At 37.2% G+C, this 17023-nt stretch overlaps 2 protein-coding genes across 8 annotated transcripts in view; one reads left to right on the top strand and one right to left on the bottom strand.

Annotated features, from left to right (window-relative positions):
- Positions 1–17023, bottom strand: part of Axed (BTB/POZ domain-containing protein axundead) — a 315604-nt gene that overhangs the window by 72450 nt on the left and 226131 nt on the right. For all 7 annotated transcript variants that reach the window (XM_076445238.1, XM_076445221.1, XM_076445230.1 and 4 more), the window contains 2 exons: positions 15019–15257; positions 6264–6436 (listed from right to left, as the gene is read on the bottom strand). In XM_076445238.1, the coding sequence (XP_076301353.1) occupies positions 6264–6436; positions 15019–15257 (412 nt within the window). The remainder of the gene's footprint in view (positions 1–6263; positions 6437–15018; positions 15258–17023) is intronic.
- On the top strand, positions 3330–4777 carry LOC143217788 (uncharacterized). Its single transcript, XM_076442370.1, has 3 exons — positions 3330–3680; positions 3737–3803; positions 3897–4777. The coding sequence occupies exons 1-3, from the start codon at positions 3330–3332 to the stop codon at positions 4775–4777; spliced, it is 1299 nt and encodes a 432-aa protein (XP_076298485.1).

Below are 17023 nucleotides of genomic sequence, written 5' to 3'. Positions count from 1 at the left end.
CATCTAGTAGTGGAAATATTTGTGGAATTTTTCATTCTATGATGGATACCAGCATGAACCAAAAGGACAAAACTCAAATAAAACTTAAATATATTATTTATTTGCTTAAAAATGAAAGTATACTTCAAACGTATATAGCATTCAAACTTTGACAGTCTCGCAAAAAAAACCTTTAAATACCTTTAGGATGGAACATGTTGGAACATCTTTATAGAAGTCTAGAGTGTCCGAAAAAATCAATTTCATTTGCACGAACTTGCACGTTTGAATTTGAGACAGTTTTTAGTAATTCAATGTCGATATATTTCGAATCATCTTTATGATTCTCTTCTACGTAAGCCACGAATGACAAAAAGATATCAAATCTGATTGGAGTAAAAGTGATATCGTATTTTTGGGCCCCTAAAATTTATGCAAACAATTTTGAAAATTTATAATTTTTTTTAAATTTTGAAAATGATTTTTTTTAGAAAAAAAATTTTTTCGATTAAAGACGCCGACCAATTAAGAGACAACAGGCGATAGTAGAATAATAATAGAATGATGCAAAAGTAGTTCTATCAGCTTTTCGACGCAAATGCCCAATTGTCACCACGATGTTTTGAACATTTCGGATAATCTGGCAAGAAAATGTTTCCAACAAAAGTTAATCGATACTCAGTCATCTATAAATCCCAATAAAAAAATTTTACAAAAATTTTTTTTTTAATAAAAAAATATGTTTATGTTAATTTTTTAAACACCACTAAGTATTTTTTATTACATATTGTTGTAGCTGGTGTCAAGACGAATCCAATGACCTACTTAACTACGGCTTTAAGTCTTAAAATAATGCTAGAATAATTTTGTCCAGCTAAATCGCCTGTTTAGACCACTGTGCGCCGTGGGACCGGTTTCGAGTCCCGTCGCAGTAACTTTTTTTATACTTTTTTTTTTATTGTTGTCTTATAATCATCATCTTCTGCGTATGTAGTAATGGTTTTTTCTATTATATCATTTTTGTTTGTTATGTATTATTTTAATATAATTATAATCTTTTGTGTATGTAGTAATAGATATCTGGTGTTTCTTTTATAAAATAATAAGTATCATTTTCAATTAACCCTTTGGAGGATAAAAATATATCTAAAATATAAAAAACAGTATAAAAAAACAGTTACTCCGACGGGACTCGAAACCGGGCCCACGGCGTAAGCAGTTCAGCTCGCTGCCGCTACGCCACACCATTACAACAGAGTGAACTAAACTGACATGTTACGTCCATAAAACTTTAATTTGCAAATATCTCGAAAATTACTGAAAAATTGCCCCCGTAATGGGGTATATCCGTAATCAGGGGAACGAGATCTATAACTCTATAAAGTCTCAACTAAATCTGTGACGCGAAGGCTTTGCATTCTCCTTTAAGAAACGAATGTTATCTGAAGTTTGACCACTACTAATGGATGTATCGACAGAAAATTAAGAAAAGTATTCATCATTTGTGTTACTATTCTTATATTTGTACACTTCTTTGCTCTCTCTCCTGCTCTCTCTCTCTTTCTCTCTTGCTCTTTCTTGCACTCTCTGAGAAATATACATTGTCCACGCGCTCAATTTTCGCTCGGCGTTATGGCGTGACAGAAACTACAAAACTATTTTATATAATGGAAAGATAACTATAAAAGATTAATTTTTTAATAACAGTAAAAAATTAAATTTTTAATACAAATAAAATTAATTCTTCAATAAAAATTTAATTTTTTCTTAACGAACGGTTAATTAAAATTTAAATCTAACATTAAGGGTGTCTTTTCCAGCAGACGACGCTCGCGCGTGAACATTTGCACACCACTAGACCACTTATACGTACGCGAGGATTGCAAGGGTCCGGGATTCCACTTCTAATTTCTCGATAATGCAAAGACGGGGCTTTTTAGTAGTCAAAATCGCTAGATGAAAGATCAATCTAAGGCGCTGTTTGCCTCAAAAGTCGTTCTCTTACGCTTCCGAGCAATAGTTTTGCAATATTCGGCTGCATGTTGCCCGTCGGAGAGGCTAGTACGCCGGCGTGACTGCAGCGCAATCTGACGGGCAACATGCAGCCAAATATTGCAAAACCATTGCTCGGAAACGTAAAAGAAGGACTTTTGAGGCAAATAGCGCTCTAGATTGATCTTTCATCTAGGGATTTTGACTACTAAAAAACCCCGTCTTTGCATTATCGAGAAATCAGAAGTGGAATCCCGGACCCATGCAATCCTCGCGTACGTATACGTGGTCTAGCGGTGTGTATGTGTACTAGGGTGGTCCATATTTTTTGACCAACGAATTAAATGCACCGCACCCCCCATAATTGTTCCTTTAGGTGAGAAAAAAATTTGTGCAAAGTTTGAGATCGATCGAAAAAAAGGATCACGCGCCTCAAAGCGACTGAAAATTTTGAAAATTGTGAAATTCACCTCAACTATGGAACATGGCACATCGTTGGATTTGTCTTTTTTCTGAATAGGAATATGGAAAAATTATATGACTTCTTTTAAATAATAACAACAATAACCTTGAAATTTCAAAAATATGATTTCCAAAAAATTTTTTTATTTTGCCATTATATTTACCTTATTGAACAATGCAAATTTCTCCTCTGACATTTTTTCGTACAATCACAAATAACAGAGATATTTAAACATTTCCATGTATTACATTTTATTTATACCTGTACTGAAACAAGACGTTAAGAAGTCTAAAGTGACAGTTTAGCTACATTGGCATTGAACAATAAACAAAATCAACTTGTACTTTGCATTACGAAGTACTTTTGTCAACTGTTAAGTAAAATTATTAAGTAAAACTATTTCTGCTACCACAATTTTTTGTCAACTGGCTTTGGTTTGCAAAATATGAGCTGCAAACGACTTTCGTAAGGCAGAAACCAGTACAGTTCCGTACCTGGGTACCCTCGATGCCGTCCATTAACATAAAACGCTATAAAACATTTCACCGGGATTAGGACCCCTTAAATGAGGGTAGCGAGGGGCAGCGGACCGGTTTACAACTCTCCGTACTGAACACTGGACCCACGACGGTCAGGTACGAGGGATGTTTAGTACACGTGCGTCGTGCACCCTCCAGGACAATTTCCCGTTAGTCTACTCCTGTTTTCCTGACACAAGGGCGAGCCAATCAGAGACGCTACATCGCTTCGCGACACGAGGGGCACTCTCCAAGGTCCGCGCTCCTTCACGACAATTAGGCCCTTTCCGGACCCAGACAAAATTGTATAAAAGCCCGTCCGAAAACTGATCATCAGTCATAGCTGATTTAACCACCGAACAGTACACAGAAGTCCAATGGAGAGTAGAAATCACGGAAAACTGTTCTTATTAGAACATGACGAAAGTCAAATTGTAGGCGCTAAGTTGCCATCGATAGGGCAAGTTTTAAGAGTTTTGTTTTACAATTTACGGAAAGTGAAATTGAACCTTCGATCTAGCTCATATCTTGTTGTGAAAGAAGTGGAAGTGTTGTGGGAGAAGGCAAAAATTCCATTCAGGCAAAGCCATCACAGCATCGAGAAATTGGAGTCCTTATACCAGAAGTGGAGGCTGTTACAAAAGAATTCTACACGACGATCGCAGCTACAAGATAACAAGAAACAACAGTTTCTTGATCAATTAGATGATCTTTTCGATATCGCACATGTTGATGCTTTAGAAATGATCACGATCGATGAAGATAACAGTTCTTTACGCAAAAGAACAGACAAGCGCTTCGTCAAGCAAAAGAAGAAGCACGTCGAGTTAAAACGCAAGCAGCTATGCAAGGTACGTTTATCCAGAAATTATTTGTTTTAAAGTAAAATTGTCGAAATCTATTTCTCTATACTCATATTATTCACATTTTTTTACAATCAGAAGAAACAATCAACTTTGCATCAATTGCATCACCCGACGACGACGAAGAAAATCGGCAATGTACTGAGGATGAGGATGAGGATCCTGCGCTGGAGTCCAATGCGAGCGATTGTGATGCAACAGAACCTGGTCCGAGCAAACCTAAACGAAAACGCGGTTCAAAACAGGTTATTACGCTAAAGCTTATGTCAACACTTGATGCATGTAAAGTTAGTGACTGCGATGCTGCCCGTATAATTGTAGCAATTTCTCAAGCTCTGGGTCACGACATTAATGATTTGACCATAAGTCGATCATCGATTCGTCGTTATCGAACAGAGTTGCGCAAGAAACACAGTCAAATGCTACGTGCAGCTTTTTCCCAACATGAAATTGATGCAGTTACTGTACATTGGGATGGTAAAATGTTACCTGCTCTAGTCGGCAAAGAAAAGGTGGAAAGGTTGCCTGTCGTTATAACTTGCAGAGGGCGTGAACACTTACTTGGAGTTCCGATAATCCCGACTTCTACTGGAAGAGATCAAGCTCTTGCTGTCCATGATCTACTCAAGGAGTGGGACATATGCGACAAAGTGCAAGCACTTTCATGTGATACGACAGCATCTAATATGGGTCACTTGCAAGGTGCGTGTGTAATTTTAGAGCACGTAATCGGACGGTACTTGCTATATCTTCCGTGCAGACACCATATGTACGAAATAGTTTTAAGAGCGGTTTTTGAGAAGAAGATGTCCCACTCTACGGGTCCAAACGTGCCAATTTTTAAACGCTTCCAGCAAGCGTGGCCAAATATAAATAAATTAAACTTCCACTGTGGGGTAGAAGATCGATTTGTCAATCAAAAATTAGAATATATACCACAGCTAATAAATTTTGCGAAATAGACTCTGGAAATGCATCATCCACGGGAAGACTATCGCGAATTTATTGAACTTGTGCTAGTATTTTTAGGTAATACTTCAGAGTACCGTTTTCGAGCTCCCGGAGCTTTCCATCATGCTCGGTGGATGGCGAAGGGCATTTATTGTATAAAAATATTTTTGTTTCGCGAAGAATTCGAATTAAGCGAAGAGGAGACAAATGGAATTCGCGATATATGTTTATTTATTGCAAATTTATATTTAAAAGCATGGGTAGAAGCTCTTCTCCCGACAAAGGCTCCGCAGCAGGACTTTACTTTTATTAAATCCTTATATAAATATAAGAAAATAGATAAAGACATTAGTCATGTAGCGTTAGAAAAATTTTTGAGACACTTGTGGTATTTGACACCAGAAAATGCTGCGTTATCGTTCTTCGATAATGACATTTCCATAGAAACAAAGAAACGAATGGTGGAGGCGTTAAATACCACTAATAGTGGCGGCGGTAATTATTATAAAAAGTTTGTCCTCCTACCAAGTAATGTAACCGACCATATGGAGAAGGATATTTCATATTTTATAACAGACGAAAGTCGGAAGTTTTTTAGTAGATTTGGCATATCGGCAGAATTTTTAGAAAAAGATCCTATAGTTTGGCAAGATGAACCATCTTATAAAATAGGTTTAGATATCATTAAAGCTTTACCAGTGGTTAACGATAAAGCAGAAAGTGCTGTTAAGTTAATGCAGGACTATAACCAAATTTTAGCGCGTAGTGAGGAAGAAACACAGATGATACTACAAATTGTAAAAGATTACCGTCAGCAATATTCTGATATAAATAAAACTACCTTGGCGAAAAATATGTAAATATTACATATAACTTACATTTATATACTTACATTACACATAACACCATCGGTCAAAATATGCTACATTTTGATGTAGATATTTAAATATCTCTGTTACTTGTGATTGTACGAAAAAATGTCAGAGGAGAAATTTGCATTGTTCAATAAGGTAAATATAATGGCAAAATAAAAAAATTTTTTGGAAATCATATTTTTGAAATTTCAAGGTCATTGTTATTATTATTTAAAGGAAGTCATATAATTTTTCCATATTCCTATTCAGAAAAAAAAGACAAATCCAACGATGTGCCATGTTCCATAGTTGAGGTGAATTTCACAATTTTCAAAATTTTCAGTCGCTTTGAGGCACGTGATCCTTTTTTTCGATCGATCTCAAACTTTGCACAAATTTTTTTCTCACCTAAAGGAACAATTCTGGGGGGTGCGGTGCTTTGTATCTCGATAAGAAATTTTCATAGGTATAGCTTTGGACCACCCTAATGTGTACCCTACCGGTGTGCGAGTGTTCACCCTTAGTACAATTCTAGTGTTCTCTTCTAGTGTTTTTAATGCTTGGTCAGTTTTTCGGCGTTTCAGAAGACTATGCGTGGTAACGTCGATGTAACGATGGGATCAGGTGGCAGTCGATGATTTACCTGAACAGATAATCGAATGCACGCTTCTCCACGTGCTGCAACTGCAGCAAAGGCGGTGGATCGCTCGGTGCAGGCGCAAGAGGACCGATGAGCATGGCGCGGAATAACTCCGACTTCTCAGCGAGTTGTTCTCTATCTACGCAGTACCTCCATGTGTCACCAGGTAGACCGGCCTATATTTATTCAAAGATAAAGGCATGTTTTCTCGTTTACATATGGATCAGTGCAACATTGTTAATGGATTATTAACCCCTTATCTGCCATTGTTGCATATATGGAGCATTCGACGATTATATTATTTGACCATCCAACTAGACAACTTTTAGTGGAAATATATGAGCCGTCTATTTCTTTTTGAAAGTGGCCCAAGTTCATTTAAGTTTAAATTGAGATATTTAAAAGTTTACACATTTCAATGAAATTAAAAATATACACGTATAGGATATCAATGTATCACACTCCTTAACTGTAACTAAGAGAGTTCGATTTACAATTCCAATTAAAATAATAGAAATTATTAAGTGAATAATATGCGTCTTCTTACCAAGAATGGAAATAGGCCACTTTCAAAATAAACGGCTCATATTTCTAGTTGCTTAAATGAACATTCCGAATAAAATTCCAAATATCGCACTACTTAACGGGGTTGACTCTCGTTTTCAGGTTTGCAAGGGTATAAAGATGGGGGTTTTCAGTAGTCAAAAGCGCTAGATAAAAGATCAATCTAGGCTGCAATCGCCCCAAAAATTCTAGATTTACGTTTACGAGTCGTAATTATAAGCAGCAGGATAATGATGCCAAGTATACCTCTAAAATCGTGAAGCAGTACTTTATAGAAGAAAATATTATGTACCGTTTTATCATGGCCATCACAATCACCGGATCTCAATCCGATTGAGAACTTGTGGAACATTGTTAAAAGAAACGTACACAAATATACAGTGTGTCCCACGTAACTGGAACAGGCTGTACCTCCTAAACGGTCGGGAATAAAGGAAAATGTTATAAGAAAAAGTTGACTGGCATCAGACGGTGCATACTACGCAACTAATTTTATGCACTTTTGTGCATCGGTGCATCAGAAAAATGCAACTGCATTTAAAAAAAAATGGAAACCTATATTTTTGACTACACCAATCGATGCAGTTTGTTGTGCTCTACGTAAAAGTTCTACACACTTATGCCCTAAACTTATTCGTTAAGAAGTTATCGAAACTAAAAGTTCACTGAATTATTTCGGTGTCGGCGAGTGTTCCGGAGTATGGCTTGAATGGTATCGAGTGGAGCATATTTTTATGTTATTAGTTTTTTCGTGAGTGGACGCGTAAAGGTCATATAAAGGTTCTTTTTTTTTAAAAATGGAATGAGGTATTTTTGAATACATCAATCGATGCAGCTGGACATTCGTTATAAAAATGTACTAACCTATGTATGTCGAAAAGTTAGTAGTTCAGAAGATATTTCAATTTTAAAAACTCTAAAATACCATTACTGTCGTACTAAGACGTTACATAAGTAAGTAAACACTAACACTAACGTAAGTAAGCCTATGTTGATAAATTTTTTGCTACGAGTAACAATAGCGAGAAAATTAAGATGTCAAAATCAGGTGAGACACCCTGTATATCCCCCTCGGTAGTAAACAACTTTCATCTGAAACATTTTTGCGTATAATCAATATTTTTGGAGATATTCGTTTTTAACTATTTATAATTGGCACCCTGTATAGAAGGTGTACCACGCAACTGGAACAGGCTGTACCTCCTAAACGGTCGGGAATAGAGGAAAATGTTATAAGAAAAAGTTGAATGGCATCAGACGGTGCATACCACGCAACTAACTTTATGCACTTTTGTGCATCGGTTATGTTCCATTATAAATCGGAGAACTTTTAGCTTCGATAACTTCTTAACGAATAAGTTTAGGGCATAAGTGTGTAGAACTTTTACGTAGAGCACAACAAACTGCATCGATTGGTGCAGTCAAAAATGTAGGTTTCCGTTTTTTTTTAAATGCAGTTGCATTTTTCTGATGCACCGATGCACAAAAGTGCATAAAATTAGTTGCGTAGTATGCACCGTCTAATGCCATTCAACTTTTTCTTATTACATTTTCCTCTATTCCCGACAGTTTAGGAGGTACAGCCTGTTCCAGTTGCATGGGACACCCTGTAGATCTAAAAATTTGAGTGACCTTTAAACTGCAATTGAAACCGAGTGGAACAACATTTCAATTGAACAATGTGTAAAGCTAATTGATCCAATGCCACAAAGATGTGCTGCAGTTATTAAAAGTAACTGTTACCCCACAAAATATTAACTTTTAAAGAAATTATTTTTACTTGTATTAACATAAATACCTTTTTCATAAATAAGTCTTAAATTAATGTCCGCAGCAAATGCAGCATTGAAAGTTTCATGCGCATTCTGCCAAACACTGTTTATGTTTTGAAAAAGTCTAGGTTATTCGTAGATAGAGTGCGAATATACAGAGTGTTCTTTTGAAAACTTTCCAGCCGAATATCTCGAAAAGTATGAAAGATATTAAAAAAGTGTAAAACACGTGTCCAAGGATTTCGAGGGGGAAAGAGGGGGACAGTATCAGTTTTTTATTTGGGTGGCGGTTTCAAGGTTATTTGAAGGTCAACTTTGTTTCTTTAAATGGAAACCTATACTTTTTGTTATGGGATCTTATTGTACGTAAAAAGACCAGCAATTATCTCTAGGATACTTTTTTTTATCCGCTCACTAGTTTTGGAGATATTTAAAGAGAAGTAGAGCGAGTGATACTTATACTACAAGAAAGTATATAATTTCTTTATAACTATAACAAATTTTCAAAATGTTCTCAGTTGTTTTCTAAACCATAATTCAGACGATTCTGAAATTCTGGACGAACATTTTTGAAGGTATCCGTTGGAATAGCTCTACATTCCTGTACAATTCTGCGACGCAAATCGTTGACACTTTCTGGTTGTGTTTTATAAACAACAGACTTTAAGAGCCCGTTCAGACACGGCGGAAACCGCGCGTTTTCGACCGCGCAATTTGGACCGCGCGGACCTTATTTACATTAGCGTATATGGATTCGTTCACACGCATCCGCGCGATCGGACAATCAAAAACAAAAATCGCGGGGTCAAAAACGCGCGATTTGAACCGCGTCAAAATTGGCAGTAAGTGTCCCCACAAAAAGAAGTCGACTGCAGTTAGATTTGGTGATCTTGGTGGCCACTCAATAACACCTCTTCTATCGATCCATCTTAGTGAGAATCGATTGTTTAACCACTGGCGAACTGGTAACGTGTAATGCGAGGGAGCACCATCATGTTGGAAGTGCAAAAGTTCTTCATTTAACACAAAATTGTTCTCTACTTCTCCTTAAATATCTCCGAAATTAGTGCGCAGATAAAAAAAAGTATCCTACGAAAATTGCTGGTCTTTTTACGTACAATAAGATCCCGTAATAAAAAATATAAGTTTCCTTTTAAAAAACAAAGTTGACCTTCAAATGACCTTGAAAACGCCACCCAAATAAAAAACTGATACTGCCCCCCTTTTTGCCCCTCGAAATCCTTGTGGACATGTGTCTCACAGTTTTTTAATACCTTTCATACTTTTCGAGATATTTGGCTGGAAAGTTTTCAAATGAACAACCTGTATGTGTAAATGTTAAGAACTGTTTGTTGAGAACTATCTATAATCTACTGGAAAGATAGTCCTCTTAAACTTTTGTCCGCTACTGTAGCTGTCGCAGTATTATAAAAATACATAGCTAGATACATGTGCACAGCTTTATGCTTCCGAATAATGCAAATTACGCCTCGTAAACGTAAAAATAGGATTTTTGGGGTCGATTGAGGCCTAAATTGATCTTTTATATTGCAGTTTTTGGCTACTGAAAAACCTCATCTTTGCATTATAGAGAAATGCGAAAGCACATCCCGCACCCTAGCAATTCTAGAAACGAGTCTACCCCCTGAAGAAACATTGGATTCTCGTGTATGCTCTTGTTCAGAAAGATTATAATTAGTCGTTTTAGCCTTCAATACATAACATAATTGCTATTTTGGTAAATATTACGAAGAGGAGAAGGCGCCTCGAATAACTTTGACCTTGACACATTAACTCTGATCGCATGATTTTCATTAATAGTTCAAATTCTGTATGACGGCTATATAGAATACAATAATCAATAATCTCTCCATTGTAGATGTCATCCAGAATTTGCAAATTGGTCCACTCTTATAGACTTAACTCAATCTTTCTTTTTATTCTTTATCTATAGCCCAATGATATCTCTAACCTTTTCTAACACCTTTTGAACCGAAGATTGGTGCAGTTCTGAAAACTAGCTATCCATATTTCTCTCCAAACCTAATCCAGACCTAAAACTAAACCTACATTCTGGATGACATCAACTATGGAAAGATTATGCGAATAGAGTGAGTTGTGGTTAGGCAGGGCCCGTCAGTAGCTCAGGTGGTAGAGTGTCTGATTCGTAGCAGGAAGGCCAGGGTTCGATTCCCGGGTGTGGGTGGCATAAATTTCCAAGGTGGTTTTTTCTCCTGCTACGGGCTCGGTACCTACTGTCGGGGTCATAGGGCAACCAATGGCAACAATTTCCCCTTTATCCAGGGAATCGGTGAACTGTTGGAAGCCCAAGTTGTTGGCCATCCCGCCTCATAAGGGTACCCGCCGCTGCTCTATCTCCCCTGTTTGGGGGATAGAGTAAGGAAAAGTGGGTGGTCAGCGAACAAATGGTACCACTGTGGAAACTGGGCAATGGACCCTACTAAAAAATGGAATTCAAGAAACGCAAACGGAATTAAGAAACCTTTAAGGGAAAGGCCGGGTGGACGGAGCTAATTGCTGAACACCGACCAGAACCGAGGATGATGGTCACATCCAAACAATCAGCCATACTTTCTAGGATGTGTCAAGCCCACCCAAGAAGGAAGATCTCGATGAACCCGATATCAAATCTCTCAGGAGACAGATTTCGGCGAAGTTGGTGAACCCTTCCTTCTCAACCCCAGCGCGAAGTAGACTCCGCAAGAGAAGACCGTATGGAATTGATATCTCGGCCCAGCCGTGATTTCGATAAAGTCGGATCGGATCCCAAGTAGCAGTAACTTCCTCCCAATGGTCAAACAATACGCGGTCCCTTGCATCTTGAACTCCCAATAGACTCACAGCACAGGCGGAGGGATTAGCCCTAGGGGAGGGTGTGGGCAGGTTTCTGGACTATCCCGAAACAAAGTAGGGACGGGCTTCAAAAAACTTGACACATTCGACATGAAAATTATGGTGAAGTGGGGGGAGTCTGAAAGGGCAGGCGAGACACCCTGCAGGTCTGAAGGTGAGGGGGCCCGACGTTCACACCGAGCCGTAAAACAGCTCAAAAACTGACAAAAATTAGGTAGCATGGCCCGCTCATCAATGATGACCGACCCGTCTAGTAAGTCGACGACTCTGAAAATGGCCCGGGCCGAATAAAACAGAGGGGACGGCTGAAAAACGTGGATACCTGCAACCTGCAAAAGGGCCGAGTGCCGGCAGCGCCAATTGTGATACTGGTGATGAAAGATCCGGTGTGCCTTAAGGAAGCGAGGGGCGGCCGACCCGCCCTTCCCCGGCAAACGCACTTACTACTACTAGGCAGGGCCCGCACTAGGGGCGGGCAACCCGGACATTTGTCCGGGCCGCCAAAATTTAGGGGCGCCATTTTGGCTGTAAGTGTGAAAAAAATATTGATATGTTAAATACCCAATTAATAGAAAATTTGCTTTTATTAATATAAATGCTTTTATTAAAGTATAAATTTGATTTTGATTGAAAATAAAAAATTAATAGTAATAAAAATATATATTGTAAAGGGGCGGCAATTTGTCTTTTTGTCCGGGGCGACGCGACGTAACCGCTAAAGCGGGCGCTGGGTTAGGTCGCGAGAGGGGGCGGAAATTCCTGGCATGCGGAATCCAGGAATAGTCTCTTAAAATCAGTGATGCCATATAAGGGAAATCACGGTGAGATGTATCCCCTCTCTGATGACCAGACCAGTCTACGGCACGGGCGCCGTAGTCTACGGTCTTACAATTAGTGGGGGACAGGAAAAGGAGGAGAGTACATGATATCCGTTTGGACAGGGTGAGGCACCAGAAACAGGCAACCTGAATAACTCGGCTGCTATTGGTGTTAGGAAGAAATTAATTAGGGACATTAATAAGATGTTAGTACCTTTTTTGTCGGTGGACGTGTAAAGGATATATGAAGGTCAACTTCATTTTTTTAAATGAAATGAGGTATTTTTTAATACATCAATCGATGCAGCTGGACATTCGTTATGAAAAAGTACTAACCTATGTACGTCGAAAAGTTAGTAATTCAGACGTTACACTAGTAAGTAAACGCTAACGTCTTACGACCATATTGATCATATACATATCTGTGCCAAATACAACACACAAGCGACGAGGTACTTTTAACTTTTGTACCTCATTATCATTATATGCGTATAGTTATGTATACACGCGTGTCACTTATTCGATGATAAATAGGTCGCAATGAAGTATACGTTGAATAATGAATGTTTTAGCTAAATGTAAACCATTATTGCAAATCAACAGTAAATTTGCCACCTTGTAAATGAAAAACAAAAAACAATATAATTTACAATTTAACCCATATTGGGATTAAATGAATGTACACATATATTGTTATTATATATAGATAATGGTAATAAGTATATAGACATAGTTTATATATGATCATATATCGATACACGACAGTAATCGTATTTTAGAGTTATTTAAATTGATATATCTCCTGAACTACTAATTTTTCGACATACATACGTTAGTAATTTTTTATAACGAATGTCCAGCTGCATCGATTGATGTATTAAAAAATACCTCATTCCATTTAAAAAAATGAAGTTGATCTTCATATGTCCTTTACGCGTCCACCTACAAAAAGGTACTAACATCTGATTAATGCCCCCTCGAAACCAAGCAAGTTCCATCTGATGCATTTCTTCCTAACACCAATAGCAACCGAGTTATTCAGGTGGCCCGTTTCTGGCGCCTCACCCTGTATATGTATGACCAGAGTGAGACCCAGTTTTCTTTCTGATCTCCAACAACGTGATTACAAAAACAGTAAACAGACGCCGCGCCGGAGCAGGCTTACTTTACCACGGAGCATGCACGAATACGGAAAATTCGATTCAGTACTAGCAATAGTTTTTTGCAATTATCTCGGAAACGAAGTCCGAGCGACGGGTAGATATACAGAGAAAAGTTTTTCAAAATGTTGTCCTTGCAAAACATATGTCAAGGTCAAGGTCATCCGAGATGCCTCCCGTAAACGTAATATTTACTGCTATGTGCTAACTTTTTTGTTCGTAACATTTAAATAAAAAACGAGCGTCGACTAAAACTTCTAAGGGTGGATTTATAGTGGAGCAGCGAGGTGAGCTGTGCGGAAAAATAAAGAACAACAAAGAAAATACATATGTACAGGGTGTCACAAAATTATATGTCGTGGACACCATAGCGCGATTCTACACCCCCGATTTAGTCGAAAATGACGTAAGAAACCCCCCGCAAAATTGACCTTGAACGTGAAAAACAAGGTGAAAAAGCCAAAATTTTTTTTAAGGATTAAGATTTTTTAAATTGTTATACCAAAATTTTCTTTTAAAATCTAAAATCTTAAATCTTAAAAGAAAATTTTGGTATAAAAATTTAAAAAATCTTAATCCTTAAAAAAAATGTTGGTTTTTTACCTTGTTTTTCACGTTTAAGGTCAATTTTGCGGGGGGTTTCTTACGTCATTTTCTACTAAATCGGGGGTGTAGAATCGCGCTATGGTGTCCACGACATATAATTTTGTGACACCCTGTACTTTTTCATTAGTATGTGTCGAAATGTTGTCACGAATGTTGGTTTCTTTTCACCGCGCCGCTATCATCGATGCTCGCAGCTCCACTATAAATCCACCCTAAGGTGTTACTCAGGAAAGTGACCTTGACAACACATATCAAGGTCATCCGAGTTGAACCCTTAAACGTAATATTTACCAAGATTTTTTAAAAATTGCAATTGGTCGGGATTACAGAGAAAATAGTGAAAGTTGTATTTTACGACTTTTTTAGGTGGGTACCTATATTGACAATTTAAAAGATACCTTTTTGTAGATCTATGTCAATTGTATACTTACGTTGTGAAAATTTCATCGAAATCGGGTGATGCGAAACAAAACGACCGGCATTGAAAGATATAAGAATCCTTAGTCGCTGAAAATCGTGAAAAATTGCAACTTTTACTATCTCTAAACGTTTGTAGCTCGCAGCAACGTCGATCGATTTTGATGAAATTTTCAGGACATCTATAACTGATACAGACCTACAAAACAATTTTTAGTATTTTCTCTACAATTTATCAAAAAATTTCTTTTTACATCATGTAGTAAACTAATTGCTCTAACTTCCCAAAATAGTTCAAATCGTATAGTCCAATATTTAAAAAGTTATAGTCTTTTTAAGAGTGTACGAATATTAATGGGAGCCACTGTACAATATGTATTGTCGATGCCCTCATGGGTCAGATCCCAATAGAGAAAAGTTGTTCAGAATGACGACCTCGCAACATATTTCAAGGCCATCAAAATCGACGAATAATCCATTTTTCTACACAATTACCGAAATCTCTTACAATCGTATAAATTGCAGTTGCCCATTTTATATTTCGTACCTCGAGCACCACCATATTGGAACCAGCAGATTTCGCAGCCTGTAGCGAGATGTCTTCCGTCGTTATCAGTGGTTGAGTCATATCCTTCGGTGAAATTCGGAATAACGTTTTTTCTTTGGAAGAATGCCTCGCCATCAAAGGAACGATTACTGTGCTCGTGTAAATCCGGTTCCGTATGCACTTTTGAATCTTCTGCCGTAGTTTCTCAGACTCGGAGCGAACGCATCGCGAGTTGTCACCTGTAATCAATTGAAAAAGAAAACTGACATTTCTCAATTGCAGACGCCCACAGAATATTCACCATTTGCACTCGGAGTTACCTTAACTCGAAAATTAAACATTTCTTCCGACGCAGAATCATTTTTTTCTTTCTATGAATATCACTGTCCAACAAATTTCAACTTTTTTTGTGATTTCAATATACTGTTGGGTCCTTCTTATAGAGTTTTTTGCGCTGATTCCGAATCTGGTTTTAATTTTTTTCCTATACGTCCAGTTTTTGAAAATCATGGCTTTGAAAAAAAAACATATTTTTCAACTTTAAACAAATATTGTGATGTTATTATAAAAGATATTGAATTGTTGTTTACAGCAAACGATTCTGTAGACTTTCCTGAATACAGTGACATCCAATATTAATACATTATGATTGTTTAAACATGTTTAAACAATGATTAAAGACGGAGATGCACCACTTTTGCACCAATTTTTGCGGATATTTTCGAATTTATCTCAAAAAATAAGGGTCCAGCGAAAAATTGAACTATACCACGCGAAAGAGCAGACTTTTATCTTGAGAAACCCCCCTGTGAAGTTTGCATGGTCAACGTTTTTACCGAACCAGAAAGCAAAATATCTTCGCCCGACATGCGTTGACGCCAGTGGTGCTCTTCCACTAGCGCGGTCGTTCGTCGGGATACGGCGCGGCGCGCTGCGGTGAAACGGCGCGTGGCTATAAGCGCGCAATTATGTCAGCTTACTTAAATGTAATATTTTATTAAATGTTATACTATTGTTATTTATTATTTATTAGTATATTTATTCTGTATAAATTATTTTATGTATTTTTTAATGTTAGTCTCTCGTTTATAGTATATTTAATACAAAAAATACCTTTTGTAACAAAAAAATAATTTATTCACACACTACACTATTACACTATTTACAATGCTAATATATATGTGTACACTATTCAGATATAATACACTATATCGATTTAATATGGAGCAAACTAGTTTAATTATGTATTTAAGTCAATAAAAATAGTCCCATTTATATTGTGTTTGGACTTATTTTACTCGGAAGAATCTCGAGTGTTCATTGGCACTATAATTACAATACATAGATAAGATGAAAATAAAATTTTTCAGTCACCGCATTGCAGACTTTCCTTACATTGTATGTATTCCGTTGTCCGTAGGCCGCCATTTATTTCAAAATATCGTGGTGGTTCTTAAGAAAACTGATGCCAGAGTTCAGTTTCGGCTATGAGTTTGTTGAAATCAGTCGTGTCAAGCATTTCAAATTTGCATTGCTACGTATAAAACTTCATAAAAAACATTTATAGTTATTTATAGTATTTTAGTTGTTGTGTATATAATATATGTATTTTAGTAGTGTATTATATCTTAATAGTGTACATATATTTTAGCATTGTAAATAGTGTAATAGTGCAGTGTGTGAATAAATTATTTTTTTGTTACAAAAGGTATTTTTTGTATTAAATATACTATAAACGAAAGACTAACATTAAAAAATACATAAAATAATTTATACAGAATAAATATACTAATAAATAATAAATAACAATAGTATAACATTTAATAAAATATTACATTTAAGTAAGCTGACATAATTGCGCGCTTATAGCCACGCGCCGTTTCACCGCAGCGCGCCGCGCCGTATCCCGACGAACGACCGCGCTAGTGGAAGAGCACCACTGGCGTCAACGCATGTCGGGCGAAGATATTTTGCTTTCTGGTTCGGTAAAAACGTCGACCATGCA

This window comes from Lasioglossum baleicum, chromosome 2 (genome assembly GCF_051020765.1).
Source record: "Lasioglossum baleicum chromosome 2, iyLasBale1, whole genome shotgun sequence".
Taxonomy (NCBI): Eukaryota; Metazoa; Arthropoda; class Insecta; order Hymenoptera; family Halictidae; genus Lasioglossum; species Lasioglossum baleicum.
This window is presented reverse-complemented; position numbering and strand designations above follow the sequence as displayed.